The 20,389-nt window shown below is 38.5% G+C and overlaps 1 protein-coding gene across 2 annotated transcripts in view; it reads left to right on the top strand.

The window, feature by feature from the left end:
- The window catches only part of gps1 (G protein pathway suppressor 1), a 51,106-nt gene extending 34,978 nt beyond the window's left edge, over nucleotides 1–16,128 (top strand). For both annotated transcript variants that reach the window (XM_043714713.2, XM_088000595.1), the window contains exons 11-14: nucleotides 1,966–2,046; nucleotides 3,455–3,592; nucleotides 5,420–5,554; nucleotides 13,327–16,128. In XM_043714713.2, coding sequence (XP_043570648.1) covers nucleotides 1,966–2,046; nucleotides 3,455–3,592; nucleotides 5,420–5,554; nucleotides 13,327–13,401 — 429 coding nt within the window. In that variant the 3' untranslated portion in view covers nucleotides 13,402–16,128. The remainder of the gene's footprint in view (nucleotides 1–1,965; nucleotides 2,047–3,454; nucleotides 3,593–5,419; nucleotides 5,555–13,326) is intronic.
- The last annotated feature ends 4,261 nt before the right edge of the window (nucleotides 16,129–20,389 follow it).

Here is a 20,389-nt window from a genome sequence, read left to right as displayed (position 1 = left end):
AACGGATTCTCTGTCCAACTAGTTCTAACCTGCTATTTTGCAGTTAAATCAGATTTTGCATCGTTAGACAGTAGGCTGTTGTTTGTTTCACATTAGTATTTAATGAGTTAGATCCAAGCTTCTAAATGAGTTCTCTGAGAGAATCTCAAGGGTAAGAAATGATGTTTATAACTTTTACTGTTTAATCTGTGATGTTCCTGCTACAATTTCTAAATTAGTGACGTGAAGAAAGTTGTGCAGTTGCTAGGAGCTGAGCTAACTTTTATGATTAAGGGAAATTCTCACTTAAAATTGTGGTTTGTTCCTGAAACTCATGACTTTAATTGAAGGATTTATTTCCATCAGAATCTGTGTTAAAGCCAGAGTTGGGTTCCTACAGATTTATTTTTGCTAAGAAAAAGACAAGTTACAGGTTGAAATACTGTACATGTACAGCACAATCCTAGCTGAAATAACTTGCAGAATAAAATAAATCATTAAATATAAAAGAAGCATCGTACCATTAGAAACTTCAGGACCTTTCTCAACAAAAATACAACTTGAAAACATTAATTTGAAATGCTGTATATTTCTAAATACCTACATTTATAAATAAAATAGCCTTTAAAATAATACTAATTTTGAAATCTGGAAGAAATACAATATGAATGTAATTGCTATAAATAAATCTTAAAAGTTAATTCACTTGAAGGAAATTCGATTGACCAGGCTATATTTTGTGACCATGATTTGGAGATGGGCTGGGGTGTACAAAGTTAAAAATCACACAACACCAGGTTATAGTCCAACAGGTTTAATTGGAAGCACACTAGCTTTCAGAGCGACGCTCCTTCATCAGGTGATTGTGGAGGGCTCGATCGTAACACAGAATTTATAGCAAAAATTTGCAGTGTGATGTAACTGAAATTATACATTGAAAAATTGATTCTGTTAAGCCTTTCATCTGTTAGAATACAGTGATAGTTTCACCTCTTTCATGTGTAAATCACAAAACCTTTTTTTTAAAAGTTGCATTCTCGGGTTAGCTATTAACAATGGTGATAGCTAGACAATTCAACATACTGTTGTGTGATTTTTATATTTTGTGGCAGAAGCTGGTCAATGGAAGCAGAACCAGTTGCAATGACTGATCTCTGCCACCAGGTGGCGCCTGCTGCCTTATTGCATGACCAAAAGACGTTTTAAATTTTAAAAATGTGAGGGTGTCAGTATTGGATTGGGGTGGACAAAGTTGAAAATCATACAACACCGGATTATAGTCCAACAGGTTTACTTGGAAGCACCAGCTTTCAGTAGCTACCTGACAAAGGAACAGAGGTCCGAAAGATTCTACTTCCAAATGAACTTGTTAGCCTGTAACCTAATGTTTTAGATTAGATTAGATTCCCTACAGTGTGGAAACAGGTCCTTCAGCCCAAGTCCACACCGACCCTCCAAAGAGTAACCCACCCAGACCCATTTCCCTCTGACTAACGCACCTAACCTATGGGCAATTTAGCATGGCCAATTCACCTGACCTGCACATCTTTGGACTGTGGGAGGAAACTGGAGCACCCGGAGGAAACCCACGCAGACACTGAAAGAATGTGCAAACTCCACACAGACAGTTGCCTGAGACTGGAATTAAACCTGGAACCCTGGTGCTGAGAGGCAGCAGTGCTAACCACTGAGCCATCGTGTCACCCCAACTGCAAGCACTCTGTCCCTGGGTGGCTATGATTTATTTTTTTTTAATTATTATTGTAGGAAGTGGCCTGAAAGTGATAATTATGGTTCTGAATGTAATATCTTGCACAGAGGTTTCCCTTGCCTGTTTTATGTGAGTCAATGTGACTAGAAAAATGTTTTAATGCAAAAATGTTTCATTCAGCAATGGTGACTTGCTCAGTCATTGAATCTGTCTTTTTGTTCTTCCCTCCTATGCTCTCTCTTTAACTATCTCCATCCTTCCCTCTCGTCTCGTAGGACAACCTTCTACTGGACATGTACCTAGCTCCTCATGTCAAAACACTTTACACACAAATCAGGAACAGAGCCCTCATTCAGGTATGTAGAGAAGATAAGGTAGCGTACCACATAGCATCAAAGGATGGTTGTTTCTCAGCGCCAAAATGTTTTGCTTTTATTGTCCCTTCTTATGATGATTAAATTATTTTCAATGAGTTCAAAGTTTGTATTCAGTTTGTCAGAATTTCTGACCACTGCAGCCCGATTTTAATTTTAGCAGACTGTTTAAATTGTGAAATGTAAATGTAAAAATTGTTTACAGTGTTAAGCTGTAATAATGTTTACACTTGCCTTCATAAGATGATATTGAGTGCAGTTTCTCCAATGTTAAGCTTTTAAACTTATTGCTGAATGACTACTGCCTGGTTAACCTCAGACTTCAAGTCGTGATGGTATCCAGTGCCACAGTCTATTGATCTTTGTTTAGGATTTTCAAAAGTAATAAAACCCTTGTTCACGTTAAAAGTGACAAAAGAAGCAAACCAAATGAGAAGCAGACCATAATGCTACCGGGGTATTTACCTTCACCTGTGGTTTCAGATCAGACCATTTTTTAAACATTCAGGTTGTTCTTTTGATTTTAAAGGCAATGAATTGGGTAGCTACCAAATTTCTGAAAACATAATTCTGAAATGGCAAGTTTATGTTTTCAATAATTGTGGCACATGGTAAATCTTAGGAAGCAGTAATAATATTTGCGTAATGGAGATTATAAAACATCAGTGTCTCCTTACACCTCTAAAACTGACAGCATCTTCTGGATACTAAATACGTCTGCTTATAATCAAATGCAGAAATCAAGTTGCTATCAGTGATATTATGCTTTCCCACAGTATGTGCTCTTGAAGTCTTCCCAGGCTCCTATGAAAAAGAAATCACTGAACTCATGAAAGCATGCCTTTGGTGCTATTAATCTGGCTGTTTTAACAATAATCTTTTAAAAAGGTACACCTTCTGAGGTGTAAATGAGTTTTCAAAAGTGCCTTACATTTATTATTACTGCTGGACTTGTGAAATTCTAAAATTATTATAGTAAAAAGTTTGTTTATGCTATTTCAACTTCCATTACAAATCATGAGATTCCTACAATCACTAATTTTGCTGTCTGTAAATTTTAAAGTAAAATGTTGCTACATTTTTATGATGTCCAGGAGAGCATGTCATTATGATTGTGTGCTCACCCTGCTTAATGACATTGTTGCTGGATGCCTGAAGATCCCCATGACCAGGTGGCAGGTTCACAGTGATGTTGAGGAAGAGAAATTCATGCCACAGAGCTTGCTACATCTTTGTAGACAACTTTGCTCAAGGTCACGTGTTCATGTCATTTCATTGCTGACTATAAAATTGTGTAATAATGTTTAGATATAAAGTTTTTGTTAAATGTGTAATCTTTAAATGTTGAATTTTATTTTAGCCTTGCCTAAAAGACCTTGTGTATTTTTAGTATTTTAGCCCATATGTTTCTGCTGACATGAACAAGATGGCCATTTCTTTCAACACCACAGTGGGTGCCCTGGAGGATGAATTGACGCATCTTATCCTGGAGGGATTAATCAATGGTAGAATTGATTCACATAGCAAGGTGAGTCTTTCCCGTCACTTCATTGCATAATAAACAAAGCTTGAAATAATTGCTTACCATCTACTAACTGTAGAAGATCTTAAAGTGATGGATAATCAAAATGATTGCAAATTATAACTAAGTATACAAATGAACATTATAATTCACTTTTCCATTCCTGTGGTCCAGAGAGGCTCATAAAAAAAATCAGAATCTTTATATATAAGAGAATATAATAGAACAGTGAGGCAAAAAGCCATAATCATTAAAGAAACAGTTGGTTATAATTGTTCATGTGATATAATTGCCCACATGAACAAACTATTCGGTAGTTATCCTGTGAAATTATCCTACTTTAACTCCACATGGATTTTCCCCACGAAATACCTGCATGTATTTCAGTCTCTCCTCATTCCAAAACAAACTCAGAAGTTCCACTCAGAAAAGACCCGATTAAAGCTCTTGGCAGTTAACATTATAGATTTCGCTCTACCAAGGTGAAATATTGGAAATTTTGTTTCTTTTAAAAAAATACTGGCTAATTCTAAAATGACTCCCTTAATTTTTGAAGCTGTTAATGTCCATCCTTCACACCCAAGATTCTCTTCAAAATAATTTGTTATGACTGAGATAGGAGGGATAAACTGACTCTTTTTTTAGCTCATTCCTCTACTGGTCTCTCAAAATTTGAATTTAAAAGGAGATATGATACATGTTTAATTATTTGTACAGATCGATCTGTATACAGGGAAACCTCAATTATCCAAATGAAATGGGCGGGCACTATTTCGTTTGAATAATTGATTATTTGGTTAATCGATTTAAATGCCTTTCCTCTGGGGCTCAGTTTTTAGTCTGCTCCTCGTTCAAGAGACTAGCAGTAGCACACAGCGTGCGAGACCCCGCACCCCGCCTGCTCCCGCCCCCCAAACCCATCCAACACGCCCCCCCAAAACCCATCCAACACTGACCCCCGCCCCCAAACCCTGTCCAACACCGCTCCCACCCACTCTCCAGAGCAGCAGGACTGTACGCCAACAAGACTGCTGCTGCTGCCTTTGTGGGGTATGGGGATGGGGGAGTGTTAGGATACACCCCTCTGTAGAACTCCAGGGAAAGTGTGGAGAGAGAGAGAGGAGGAGGTCAGTCATTTGGAGATGGTGCCTGTTTAATCATTGTAAACAAAAGACGGGATGACTGTTGGAAACACGTCTTTGATGTAATGTTTCTATCGGGATCTCACGATCTCCTTCGGATAATCCGATTTTTGGATAATTGGTATTCGGATAATCGAGGTTCCTCTGTATAGGTCCATATCAGAAATGTGCCAGCCATGTAAGAGTAACAAGTAGAGAACTAGTTCCTTGCAAAAAAAATCTGAATCTTTACACTTTGTTTGTATATTAACAGAAGATTTAAACTGTACGAATATATGGAAGTACTTGAAAGCTAACACAGTCTCCAAATCTAGGGGGCAATATGGAAATTTACCAGAATGTTGTCTTAAGTTATTTTGGCCAAGTAACAGTTAAATTTAGTAAAAACAATTATTCATAGACTGTCTTAAATGTTGGTCTGCAACCAAGATCTCTCAAGCTGTTGCCACTGAAATTTCTTCATTTTAATCAGTTGTGATTGGCTGAATCTACTTTTTCTGGAGACTATGATGATAATTTCCGAATTCTTCCTTTAGGAACTGTCCATTTGTGGTCAGGGTTTTCCAATGGGTTCGTTATGGTGGAATATCGTTTCAATTGATCTACAATTCATCAACCACACAATGTCCTTGATTCAGAAACAGAAATAGTTTTTAAAAATTGAATTAATTTCTGTTTTTGTTGGTTATAGATTCTGTATGCCAGGGATGTAGATCAACGCAGCACAACATTTGAAAAGTCCTTGCAGATGGGCAAAGAATTCCAAAGAAGAGCAAAAGCCATGATACTCCGAGCTGCTATTCTGCGCAATCAAATCCACGTTAAGGTACTTCTTTAAGTGATAACTGTATCAAAGTTACAGAGTTTTCAATATAAGCTTAATTTTAATGGAATTGCTATAATGCAAACTCAATAGAATGATTAGCTATAAATATTAATTGTTTGTAAATGGTACAAGTCACAATATCCATTGAGTTCCCACTGATTTAATGCTTGTAAAATTTATTCAATAAATAATTCTGAAGTAGTCAATATTTAAGTTTCGGACAAGGAATTGTTATTCTAAAAATAGTTATTTTCATTTCCATAGAGGTTACAACATATGATGCAGTCTAGTCCGAGTCAAATTTTGGAATTAAATCCATGCATCTTTTGGTAAAATTAAGGAATATCGTGTTTGATGACTGCTACTCAACTGCTTAAAGTATTGTGGTATTAAAATTGGAGAATATGAATTTACAAGCATTTTAAGCCATTTCAGTAAATGTTTCCTTGCTGAATGAATGCACTTTCTATGCTCTCCAAAAAAGTTGCATGCTCATGTTCAAGGACTATTAAGTATAGATCCTACTAAAACGTTTAAGTAGTGGGTTTTCCACACCCTTGTAATTTTTGGCAGTTACCTAGTTTTGCAGTTTTGTTTTGCAAGGATTGGATGAGAGGGAGTCGAGTCTGACTCTCAGAAACCGGAGTTACTTGAAGGAAAAATTCCCCTCCCTGCCATATGCCAAGCTGTTTAAACAAAGTTCAAAGCCAACCGCCATGAACATAGAACAATACAGCACAGAACAGGCCCTTCGGCCCACGATGTTGTGCCGAACATTTGTCCTAGCTTTAGCACCCATCCATATACCTATCCAATTGCCACTTAAAGTTCGCCAATGATTCTGACTCTGCCACTCCCACAGGCAGCGCATTCCATGCCCCACCACTCTCTGGGTAAAGAACCTACCCCTGACATCCCCCCCCCTATACCTTCCACCCTTCACCTTAAATTTATGTCCACTTGTAACACTCTGTTGTACCCAGGGAAAAAGTTTCTGATTGTCTACTCTATCTATTCCCCTGATCATCTTATAAACCTCTATCAAGTCACCCCTCATCCTTCTCCGTTCCAATGAGAAAAGGCCTAGCACGCTCAACCTATCCTCGTACGACCTATTCTTCATTCCAGGCAACATCCTGGTAAATCTTCTCTGCACCCTCTCCAAAGCTTCCACATCTTTCCTAAAGTGAGGCGACCAGAACTGCACACAGTACTCCAAATATGGCCTAACCAAAGTCCTGTACAGCTGTAACATCACTTCACGACTCTTGAATTCAATCCCTCTGCTAATGAATGCTAATACACCATAGGCTTTCTTACAAGCTCTATCCACCTGAGTGGCAACTTTCAAAGATCTATGAACATAGACCCCAAGATCCCTCTGCTCCTCCACCTTACTAAGAACCCTACCGTTAACCCTGTATTCCGCATTCTTATTTGTCCTTCCAAAATGGACAACCTCACACTTGGCAGGGTTGAACTCCATCTGCCACTCCTCAGCCCAGCTCTGTATCATATCTAAGTCCCTTTGCAGCCGACAACAGCCCTCCTCACTATCCACAACTCCACCAATCTTCGTATCATCTGTAAATTTACTGACCCATCCTTCGACTCCCTCTTCCAAGTCATTAATAAAAATTACAAACAGCAGAGGACCCAGAACTGATCCCTGCGGAACTCCACTTGTAACTGGGCTCCAGGCTGAATTTCTACCATCTACCACCACTCTCTGACTTCGACCGGTTAGCCAGTTCTCTATCCAACTGGCCAAATTTCCCTCTATCCCATGCCTCCTGACTTTCCGCATAAGCCTACCATGGGGAACCTTATCAAATGCCTTACTAAGATCCATGCATACTACATCCACTGCTCTACCCTCATCCACATGCTTGGTCACCTCCTCAAAGAATTCAATAAGACTTGTAAGGCAAGGCCTACCCTTCACAAATCCGTGCTGGCTGTCCCTAATCAAGCAATGTCTTTCCAGATACTCATAAATCCTATCCCTCAGTACCCTTTCCATTACTTTACCTACTACCGAAGTAAGACTAACTGGCCTGTAATTCCCGGGGTTATCCCTATTCCCTTTTTTGAACAGGGGCACAACATTCGCCACTCTCCAGTCCCCTGGTACCACCCCTGTTGACAGTGAAGACGAAAAGATCATTGCCAACGGTTCTGCAATTTCCTCTCTTGCTTCCCACATAATCCTAGGATATATCCCGTCAGGCCCGGGGGACTTGTCTATCCTCAAGTTATTCAAAATGTCCAACACATCTTCCTTCCTAACAAGTATCTCCTCTAGCTTACCAGTCCATTTCACACTCTCCTCTTCAAAAATACGGTCCCTCTCGTTTGTAAATACTGAAGAAAAGTACTCATTCAAGACCTCACTTATCTCTTCCGACTCAATACACAGTCTCCCACTGCTGTCCTTGATCGGACCTACCCTCGTTCTCGTCATTCTCATGTTTCTCACATACGCATAAAATGCCTTTGGGTTATCCTTGATCCTATCCGCCAAAGATTTTTCATGCCCTCTCTTAGCTCTCCTAATCCCTTTCTTCAGCTCCCTTCTGGCAATCCTGTATCCCTCCAATGCTCTGTCTGAACCTTGTTTCCTCAACCTTATGTAAGCCCCCTTCTTCCTCTTTACAAGACATTCAACCTCCCTCGTCAACCAAGGTTCCCTCGCACGACCATCTCTTTACTGCCTGACAGGTACACACATATCAAGGACACGTCGTATCTGTTCCTTGAAAAAGTTCCACATTTCCACGACATCCTTCCCTGACAGCCTATGCTCCCAACTTATGCTCCTCAGATCCTGTCTTACAGCATCGTATTTACCCTTCCCCCAATTGTAAAGCCTACCCTGTTGCACGCATCTATCTCTCTCCATAACCAAGGTGAAAGTCACAGAATTGTGGTCACCATCACCAAAATGTTCACCCACTAACAAGCCCATCACTTGTCCCGGTTCGTTACCAAGTACAAAATCCAATATGGCCTCCCCTCTGATTGGACAATCTACATACTGAGTTAGAAAAGCATTCCTGTACACACTGCACAAACACCGCCCCATCCAATCTACTTGATCTAAAGAGCTTCCAATCAATGTTTGGGAAGTTGAAATCACCCATGACTACTACCCTGTGGCTTCTGCACCTTTCCAAAATCTGTTTCCCAATTTGTTTCTCCACATCTCTGCTGCCTATAGTAAACACCCAACAAGGTGACTGCACCTTTCCTATTTCTGACTTCAGCCCATACTACCTCCAAAGGCAGATCCCCCTCGAACTGCCTTTCTGCAGCCGTTATACCATTTCTAATTAGCAACGCCATCCCCCCCTCCTTTTTTACCACCCTCCCTAATCTTACTGAAACATCTGTAACCAGGAACCTCCAACAACCATTCCTGTCCCTCTTCTGTCCACGTTTCTGTGATGGCCACAACATCGTAGTCCCAGGTACAGATCCACGCCTTAAGTTCACCCACCTTATTTCTGATGCTCCTTGCATTGAAGTATACACACTTGAGCCCATCTCTGTGTCCGCAAGTACTCCCTGTCAGTGCTACCTTCTCCACAGCCTCCCTACATTCTTGGACATCCTGACAAACAGCTAGCCTACTTGCTGGACTACAAGTCCGGATCCCATCCCCCTGCCATGCTGCTGGTTTTCCCATTCACTGTCTGTTTTAGCCTGCCATCTATGAAATAATTGCAGAAGTGAAAAGTGTGGCCATCTGTTGGCCTTTTAAGGGCTTCAGTTGATACAAAAATAGGTGAACAGCCTTTCCCACCACTCAAAATTGCAATAAGGAAAATAAGGGAAAGCACCTGTGCCATTTATAAGCCTCTCCACCTGCAAACCTGTTTGCAGAGGAGTAAAATTCTCTCCACAGGGCACACTGAATCGAGGTGGCATGTAAACCAAGAAGCCAGATTTCCACAGAAAATAGACATGCATCATTCCAGAACCAATGGCGATAAAAAAGGACATGCATACGCAAAGAAAATAAATATTGTGAACAGTACAACGCAAACTTTCAATTAGATTTACCTGTGCCCCAGCACTGAACTCTCACCTTCCTTCAGTTTCTCTACCATATCGCAATATTTCCTCTCTGCACTCTTATTTTCTCCATTAAATCCACTTCCTGTTTCCATGGCCACCATCTTGCTAAACTGATAGCCACTTTATTTCATTGTCTGCTCCCATGTTAGTTTATGGATGGCTACCTCTCGAGAGCTATTTTTTACCTCCCTTTCAAATATGTCATCACCACAACCATCTTGACAAACCCATTCTGTGTCCCACTATTTTCCCATCACCACCCTTTCTGTGGTACTCCATTAGTATGTCTTTCCAACCTGAAAAAGATCAATTAATTCTGACTATCTTGTATAAGACCATAAGACATCGAGTGGAAGTAAGGCCATTCGGCCCATCGAGTCCACTCCGCCATTCAATCATGGCTGATGGGCATTTCAACTCCACTTACCCGCATTCTCCCCGTAGCCCTTAATTCCTTGTGACATCAAGAATTTATCAATTTCTGCCTTGAAGACATTCCGCGTCCCAGCCTCCACTGCACTCTGTGGCAATGAATTCCTCAGGCCCACCACTCTCTGGCTGAAGAAATGTCTCCGCATTTCTGTTCTGAATTTACCCCCTCTAATTCTAAGGCTGTGTCCACGGGTCCTAGTCTCCTCGCCTAATGGAAACAATTTCCTAGCGTCCACCCTCTCCAAGCCATGTATTATCTTGTAAGTTTCTATTAGATCTCCCCTTAATCTTCTAAACTCCAATGAATACAATACCAGGATCCTCAGCCGTTCCTCATATGTTAGACCTACCATTCCAGGGATCATCCGTGTGAATCTCCTCTGGACACGCTCCAGTGCCAGTATGTCCTTCCTGAGGTGTGGGGACCAAAACTGGACACAGTACTCCAAATGAGGCCTAACCAGAGCTTTATAAAGTCTCAGTAGCACAACAATGCTTTTATATTCCAACCCTCTTGAGATAATTGACAACATTGCATTCGCTTTCTTAATCAGGGACTCAACCTGCATGTTTACCTTTGGAGAATCCTCAACTAGCACTCCAAGATCCCTCTGTACTTTGGCTTTACGAATTTTCTTACCGTTTAGAAAGTAGTCCATGCCTGTATTCTTTTTTCCAAAGTGCAAGACCTTGCATTTGATCACATTGAATTCCATCAGCCATTTCCTGGACCACTCTTCCAAACTGTCTAGATCCTTCTGCAGCCTCCCCACTTCCTCAGTACTACCTGCCTGTCCACCTAACTTTGTATCATCGGCAAACTTCGCTAGAATACCCTCAGTCCCTTCATCCAGATCATTAATATATAATGTGAACAGTTGCGGCCCCAACACTGAACCCTGGGGGACACCGCTTGTCACCGGCTGCCATTCCGAAAAAGAACCTCTTATCCCAACTCTCTGCCTTCTGTCAGACAGCCAATCCTCAATCCATACCAGTAGCTCACCTCGAACACCATGGGCCCTCACCTTGCTCAGCAGCCTCCCGTGTGGCACCTTAACAAAGGCCTTTTGGAAGTCTAGGTAAATAACATCCACTGGGTTTCCTTGGTCTAACCTACTTGTCACCTCTTCAAAGAACTCCAACAGGTTTGTCAGGCACGACCTCCCCTTACTAAATCCATGTTGACTTGTTCTAATCCGACACTGCTCTTCCAAGAATTTAGAAACCTCATCCTTAATGTGTTAATCTATCCACAATCCTTGCTAACTCATTACCCACAGTATCAAGAGCTTCTACTTTGAGCAGTAATCTTTTGTGTCCTTTTACTGAACGCCTTCTGGAAATCCAAATACATTACATCCACTGGTTTCCCTTTTATTAGCTTAACTCCGTATATCTTCAGAGAACTCCAGCAAATTTGTCAATAATGATTTCCCTTTGTCAAAACTATGTTGTCTCTGTTTGATTGTATTCAGCTTTTGTAAATGTCCTGCTATTTCTTCCTTAATAATGGATCATACTTTATCTTAAGGACAAATATTAGGCTAATAGCCCTTTTGCAATCAAATTGCTTCAGATTTGCTTTTAGAGTTCTTAACTGCCACTTGCTTTCTTCACTGAACTAAAGAGGCAGTGTAGTTTGCAGGATTTATTGTGTATTGAAGGTGCTGTGTGGGATGCAATATATTTTATAACTATGTGGTGAACTGTTGTGTTAGGTTATGTCCAATTTCTGAATATCAGCATTTGGTTGATATGCCAATTATGCCTGCATGTGTTTCAATGGTTTTCAGTGTCATGTATCTCTTACTGATAAGTGCCAAAGCATTAACTGACAACCAATTTCAAAATAAATTGAAAGTGTATCTTCCTCAATCTTCCATTCTCTCAGTTACCAGTAATATTGATAAAGATACTGTGTTTTTTAAAACTTCCACTATTCCTGCATAACCCTTCTGACATTCAATCCTGCTCTGTAACTTTACTACTTTCGGACAATGACTTTTTTTTAAAAAAATCATTTGACTACATTACCCCAATTGCACCCAGCTCAACAGATGTACTTTTCTGACTAACCATTCACCTGTACCTAAAGTCCATGGCATCTTTTCTTCAAATTGTATGTCTACTAGTCTTCCCACAGGACTTACTTTACATTTGAGGTTACCATATTCCAGCAGTGTCTGCAACTGTTGTCAGTCTCCTACCAAGCACTTCTGCTTTTTACAAGTCATACTGATAGCTCTAAGAATGTATATTTTGTTCAGAATTGCTTCATTTCTAATGAGTTTTATGTTCCATGGGTGTAACTACAACTGGTGAATATACCAGTTTGGGCTGGTGTGATGGGAGGGAACTGTTAAAAGATGGAACTCGAACGTATTTAAATTAATTATATCCAACTTTCAAAGTGATTTCTTTGTGATTTCTGCTGCTTTGTAGTGAGAGATTGATAACTTGAAAACAAATTTTGGCCATTTTTATTTGTATAGTTATGTGATACTTTCTTTGTTTGGTAGTCACTGAATCAGATTGCTATTGATTCAGTGTTCACATTGAGTTGATCAGTTTTTGATTGATGTGTTAACAAGTAAGTCATAATTTCAGACTGTTAATAATTTTGTCCCATGAATAAGAATATAGATGAAACACCTCAACAATGATAGACTAAAGAAATTCAGATCTCAATGTAAATGTATACCGTTAGTGAATTCACCTGAGTAGATAGGCTGTAATTTGTATGTCAGTAAACAATTCATCAGCATCCTTGTGGGAGGGATCATCTTACACTACAGTAATTGTAAGATGCTGTTGCCCTGTTATCGATCTTGACAATTAGCTATGATACATAATTCTCCTATCTCTTGCCATGTTTGCTTTGTAAACAATACTTGATGTTAAGAAAATGAATGGTATTCACAGATGAATTTAATAAAAGAAAAGTTATGGTGGTAAACGTTATAAAAGTAAGATTCTAAGCTTAGATTGTACTCTCAATGTTCTAATTGTTTAAGTGTAGCATTTTTAACCTGATACTTGTGAATTTTAAAAGATGAGGTATTTACTTAAAACTCAATTCTATGTTTGTGTCTGGTCATGTGTTCCCATGCATTAATTTATAGCCTTGAAATTTATTTACAGTTACTTATTACTATAGATGTGTTCCAAGTTGCTAATCCTGTGTCAAAAGCAAGCAAACCTGATACTAAAACCATTACTTTCCAAGTTTGTTGAATTTTATTTTCATTTTTCTACAGTCCCCTCCACGGGAAGGAAGCCAAGGAGAACTAAATTCTGCAAACAGTCAAACTCGAATGAGCACCAATATGTAAAGAAATAAAGACCCTATTAAAGAAGAACCAGCGCTGTGTGCTTTGCCTTCCACAGTTCTGTCAACAAAGAACTGCTTTTTGGCTTTAAAGAAATTGAAACAATTGTACAAGTGAACCTCTATCCTGCTGTTTTTGGGGGCACGACGAAAGTTTTGTTGTTTAAGTTGAACATAAGATCCTTTGGATTAAAGAGGAAGATGAACTCTACCACAGGATCCAAATCTTTGCTTAAAAACATTTTTTAATTATTTTCAGGATCCTAGTTGTGATCTGTGGGAGAGAGCTCTGAACAGTCGAGTGGCAAGGTTTTAGTTTCTACAAAACTGTGAAAAGCGTGCTGGAATAATAAATGGAGGATTTTGTACCAGTGAATGCATTACTGTTAGTTCATGAGTAGTAAAGTCCCATGACTGGAAAGGAGTGAAAATGAATGGGTTATGGGAGCCTCTCGCATAAGTAATGTAAAAGCAGTGACTATCATTGGTGCGATATTCTATTCATTCCAGAGGCATTGTTGAAAAGTAGTTTTAAAATAATTGTTACGATGGTGTAAAGTAGTCATTACGCTGAATTTTACTAAAATGTTCCATTGTTTTTTCACCATTTTAAAATTATTATTTTCCACTGCCAATTCTTTTTTCCTTTGGCCAAGGTGGGGCGATGTGATTGTGTCATAAACTCTTGCAGTTAACATCAGTGCTGTTTTAAATTGGTTGATGAAATGCATGATTCTCCGGATAGATCTGGAGATGTGATTCCTGTTTTATTCCCCACCTGCCTAGCAGTGTTTCATAACAGTGAGAATTGACGCAACTCTTGAATAAAAGATGCAAAGTTCAAAATTCAGTCAAGATAGAAAATCAAATATGCAACCATGCATTCCAGTAATCATCTGCTTAAAACATCAGGGCCATCCTGAACCACCTGTTTAACTTTTAGTAGTTATCAATTTGCATAGCTTTTCAACAATGCCAATGGAACGAAAAGTTCCCTTTCATCATTATTCTAAATGTCATTGACCGGTGTCTCAAATTTTCCCATGAAACTGTATGATGTCATAGTTGATGATCAGTAATTGGTTGTTAGATTGCTGCAGTAATTGTTGGCTCAATCTTACAAGTATTAAAAAAAATTACAAGATTAGTATGAATTCTCCATTAGTTTAAACTTTAATGTTCAATGTATGATATAAGTTCTTCAACTCTGGCATCACTCCCAAGCAACATTCAAAATAAAAGTATGGTTTATTTTATTTAATAAAAGGAAATTTAATTACAAATTTGCAGTAGTAGTAAAACATAAAAATAGAAAAATAGAGAATATATAGAGAGGATGTCTTACCGTTATCAGTGAATTACAGGGTCTTTTTAAACAAGTATGAAAGGTAGAAAAATGGGAGTACCGATAGGACTTGTTACTTTAACACACATGAACCCTTGGGGCTCACTGTTATTGGTGAGAAATTTGGTTTCTTCTTTGGGTGTGCATTGCCTTGTGGAATTTCAAGTTCTTCAAAATGCACCTAAAGCACTACATTTGTGAGTTACAGTTTTCAGTTTTGACCTGTGTAAATTATCTTTGGAACACACCCAAAGAATTAACACATCACCAGCAAAGAGGAAAGCTGTGTCCCTTGACCTTTTAACTGTTCTGTTTACGGGCAATACAGTAACTAGTTTCACATTTTTGTTCCTGTATGTTCCTTTTTAATTGTACAAACCGTGTGATGAGGACTGACTTGTTGTCATGTCAGAATAAAAGAAATGGTATTTCTTGTTACAACTGTAATACATTACACATCAACAATACAATGTTTTCCATACCAATTTAGAGTCAAATTTTGTAATTATATGAAAAACAGTAAATAGCTATGGAGGCCTAGCTAATGTTTTAAGTGACTGAGGAAGTTGTCTGAAGTCGAGCTTATTTGCCCTTCAAAACTGGAAAAAGCACAAGTAATTACCAATCTTTATCTATTATCTATGTGTCCACTCAGTTATCCAGTGCAATTAATGTTCCTGGGACTGAGTGGCAGTTTGCATATTGTTTTGCTTTCCTCCCTCATTGTTGGGGTGTAGATTATGAAATCCTTATCAAGAGTCTGGGAAGGATAAGAAGTGACATCCCATCTTCTGGACCTGGCTTTGACCCCATCTCAGATAGGAAATCAAAGTATATTTTCTCGCATTCTTTCTTTCAGCCAAATTGCAGCTATGTCAGGTTGCATGGTGCTGCATAATGTAAATGGCATGGAGTAAATTGATAAAGTAGAATTTTGGCACATGCAACACAAATTTTAATTTCTGCTTTGCTTTGATTTGATCTTTGGCAGAACAAACTGTTCACTGCACAGAGGTCAAATTAGTTGCTACAATATATTGAAAAGCCACGAAATGGTTTGAAGAGATGAGCAGAAAAACATTGCCAGAACTTATGATTGTTCCTTTTCAAGACATGTTTTCTGGCAAATGTTAATTTTTGCTGACAGCACAAACTTCTAATTGGCACCTAATCAGAAAAGAACAGTATTATTTGAGGCTTTTCTCATAGCTATTAAAATCGGCCTTTTTGTGGAGACTTAACATAGGAACCTCTATTTGGTACGGTTTTGGTTATATTTCTTATACGTTAGTGCACGGTATTTAAAATGTATGAGTGTTTACAATGGGATTATTTTGATTTTGTTTTAAAAAGGATCAAACAAATATAAAGCCACATTTACCTCAATATCACGTGGTCATCCTTTGTCCCAGTTTTTCCATTACAAAAGCCTATAGGTGTTAATGTATGTGTTTTCCAGATGCAGACTCCATCTTCCCTTTATGGAATGTAGCGGGGCACCATATGCATGTAAGAACAGTGAGTTTCAGTAAGCCATTCACATAGAAAAGATGGGATTCACAATATCAGATTTCTTTACATCAGATGATGAGTACAGTTGAGTAAACACGCAATTACTAAATCCAAAACATTTTTCTCTGGTCATGATAATCCTGCATTTTTGTTATTTTAAAGTTGTAATTTTAAATTTACCACTCAAACTATGGATATTGATCGTCTTTGTTTTCCATGACTCTTGCAGAAAGTTGAACTTTATCTTTCATTAAATTTCAGTGTAAAAAAGCAATTGTGCATTAGAAATCCTACTAATATTTGATTGAATTTCCTAATCACCATTGATAAGTGAATAAAAACATGCCAAATTGATATTTAATGGAGTGACCAAATAAATATAGATGGGAACAAATTGGCCCAGTTATTTTTTTTAAAATCATGCTATCACGTTACACTAATTAATGGCCCCATCTTCAGAAGGAATACATTTCTCAGTTTGGTAAGTTTAAGTATTTGCAAGGAGAAAGTGAGGTCTGCAGATGCTGGAGATCAAAGTTGAAACTTTATTGCTGGAACAGCACAGCAGGTCAGGCAGCATCCAGGGAACAGGAGATTCGACGTTTCGGGCACAGGCCGAAGAAGGGCCTGTGCCCGAAACGTCGAATCTCCTGTTCCCTGGATGCTGCCTGACCTGCTGTGCTGTTCCAGCAATAAAGTTTCAACCTTAAGTATTTGCAAGTCAAATAAGACAGGTTATAATAGTTAGAAATACTGCAACTGGATATGAGGAAAAGCTTTTTCAGGTAGCCAGTTAAGGTCTGGATTGCACTGCGTGGGAGTTTGTTAAAAGCAGGTTCAACCCAGGCTTTCATAAGAACATGAAATAGTTATTTGAAAAGGAAGAATGTGCAGGGTTGCAGAGTGAAAGCAGGAAGATGATGGTAAGTGAGATGCTCCTTTGAGGGCTCTTGTAGATACACAGGCTGAATGGTCTTCTTCTGCACTTTAACAATTCTGAGATCCTGCATCCTATTAAGACTAGTTCAAAACTATTATTGTCGCATTACAGGATATCCCACTTAACTTTGTTTTTAAAGTTTTACATGTTTTGCTCTATTTACTTTACCGTTAGAGTTTTTATGTCGCTGTTTTTGGAGATGTAGGGTAGAAAAGTGACAAATAAGTAAATGTTTATTGCTAGTGAACAGTAAATGGCAGCTTCAGAATAGATTTCATTCTGGTACTATTTATGTTTCTTTTGGAAATCTTCCTCATTCGTCCTCCCTGTGTAATTAGATTAGGAGGAAACAAACAAACAATTGATACTTCAGGATTTTATATAAAGTAGAAAGCTATATAGACTTCTGATTCCTTCTTGCTAAAGTGTCATATCTTTCATTTTTTAACCTATTTCATTGTAGCTGTTAACTCCCAGTAAGAGTTCAAGAAATGTCATCTACATCTTGGCTTCCTTTAAAGTTTTAACATGGGTGTAATTATTTCTTTACTGAAATGATTTTCCATTATTTCTGGAAAATGCTGTGCCACAATTGATGACCATCTATTCACTTTTTTTAATTCTTACTTTGTAAAGTTAGTTATCAGTTTTGAGCCTGCATTCCAAATGAGAATTGTTAGTTGAGAGAGAAAATTGCTTAACACAAGATGTGCACTATCCTAGATCAGTCCATTTTATTAGGCCTGAGTACACTATCCCATGTTTGACTCGGGTGCTGCTTGCTTGTCTGTTTCACATATTTTCAATATACCACTGAACCAGCTGCCTTCAAGTCACCCAGGTGAACACTGCTTCCAAAGTTGTTCCGGCTGGCACTTGAATGGGTCATGTCAGGTAATGTAAGATGCATTAGCAGACATGATGCCCCTTTGACATTCATGTTTGCCAAAAGTTCTTTTTGTTTTGTTTCATGCACGTATTATGACTAAATTAAACTAGAATTAATAAAGGTTAGGAGTTATTCTGAAAACTCAGATTTAATAGATTATTTCAGGTAGGACATTCCTAGATAACTTGGAGATAGAATTTAAAGATAGGAAACATCTGGATTAGATCTCCCTGTTTAAACTAACATAGAATGTGGTTCAATGTTAATATATTAAGATTATAATATTCTTAATGAGAAACATGGGAGGCTGGCCTGTAAGTAACTGAAGAATATGTGAAAAATGTAATGGCAGTGTGAGTGAGGTACTTGCCGAGGTGGAAATAAACAGTAGTGGTGATGGATAGAAAGTAGCATTTTAACTAAATCTGAGGTTGAGCAGAATGCTGAGCAGGATTAATGAGGCTCAATTCAACATAGGCTAGTGGTTGTGGGAGGGAATAGAATGTGTGCATAGGAACAGAGTTTGTAGAAAGGGCTGAAAATAACAGCTTTGTTCTTTCCAATCTTCAATTGATGTAATTATTGACTCTTGTGTATGAGTATTAGTAATGTAATCTTACAGCACAGAGGTAGTTGAGGAATGTTTATTGCCAGCATAACTAAGGAAGACTGATGCCATGCTTGGGATTATCTCTCACTGTAGTGAAGTAAAGAATAATAGACAGTGCTTCACAATCTTGGTCAAAGAGCATGTAATTTGTGACTTTAACCCTGATGCCATCAATGCTGTAAGTAGATCCAAAAGAAACGAAACCAAAGGGAATCAAATGGAGTTGTGAGAGAGATGTGCACACAGCAGGGTGGGTCCAACAATTTTTCCTTTTTGTCTGGCCCATCAATCTGAGATTTTCAAACTTCTATGACGTTATCCCTTTGCAATTTAACACAAAGCTGGTGTGTTCTCTTAACTGAGCCAGTTGACTTTTCAGTGAACATCAGTCCTGATTTTTATTATGTGATTGTCCTGCATGACTTGCTTCTCTCATTGTTTTTCAGATTGTTATCTACACAAGGATTTTGTTTCAAAAGTGCTGCAGCATGTTCCCATGGCAACAAAGATGTTCAACCTTTGCAGGATTTATGGGTATGAGCAGGTTGCTTATAAAAGGCTCGTCAACCTAATGTCTTCAGTTTTCATGCTGATAAGGAAAGGGCATTGTACTGTGAATTGTGTACAGACAAAGTTGGTACAATGTCTTTGCAAAATGCCAGATGACTGAGGATGAATCTATAGGATAAATCTGTCACAGCACAAATCCCAATATTATCCCTTTACAGTATTTTACCTCCCCCTTTTTGGAGTATCTGAGGCAACCTGAATGCATTTTAATTTCCTTCTCAGTGAACACAGATACTCTGGTATACCTGGTGAGTACAGAATTCAGCTTGGATGTGATGCCCACGGTCAAAAGGCCTACTACCAATTACTCTCTTGACTCTCAAAAGAAGATTGCACACTTGGGTGAAGAGCTATAGTTTGGGACCAAATTATATACACTTTTCAGAATTACTCAATAGATTTACAAGTGTTTTAATATGTAACAGTAGAATAAATGTCTTGTTTATAATCACTATGAAATCAAATGGGGATTGATGTTTATTTCGGTTATCTAGCTTTCTTTGAGACTTGACATGCATTCATTGCATCAGTAGTCAAAGTTCATTCTTTATTTGGTTATTGAGAATTTTTACCTGGAAGGTTGCAATATATTTGATTTCAAGTAAGCTGATTTGCCAAGTTTGATCTTTTTATTTTGTTCATAGATAATACTCCCCTCGCTTTACTGTTCAGTTTTTGAGAACTGTTTTCCTTTTTTTCAACTGTTCACAGTCCCACAGTTTTATTATATAACACAAATGGAACCATGCCATTAGGACTTGTCAGCATAACTGACCATCTTTTCAATTTTCCATATAAATCAGTAGCAGGAAATAACATTGAAGACTTGACTTTTCACTGATGATCAAACAATTTTGTACTTGTAGTCATTTGACAGCACAAACGCTAAGTGCAGATAGACAACCTTTTATTCGAAATCCGAAAAGTTCCAAAATCCTAAGTTTTTTGTGAAGTTTTTTTTTTCTCATTAACAAAGTTGTTTGGTGTGCAAATAGTTAACCCAAGTCCACATGTACTCGATGCGTGTCACTCAGATGTGACGTGCAGGCAGGGGAGTGGGGCGTGGCCCAGCCCTGGCAGGCCTCAATTCTGTTTTATTCAGTGAGTCTGCTCCTCCAGTAAGAAG

This window comes from Chiloscyllium plagiosum, unplaced genomic scaffold (genome assembly GCF_037043375.1).
Source record: "Chiloscyllium plagiosum isolate Xiang-an unplaced genomic scaffold, Cpla_swu_hap1 HiC_scaffold_25, whole genome shotgun sequence".
NCBI lineage: Eukaryota > Metazoa > Chordata > Chondrichthyes > Orectolobiformes > Hemiscylliidae > Chiloscyllium > Chiloscyllium plagiosum.
Note: the sequence above shows the minus strand (reverse complement) of the source record. Positions and strands in the feature narration are given on the sequence as shown.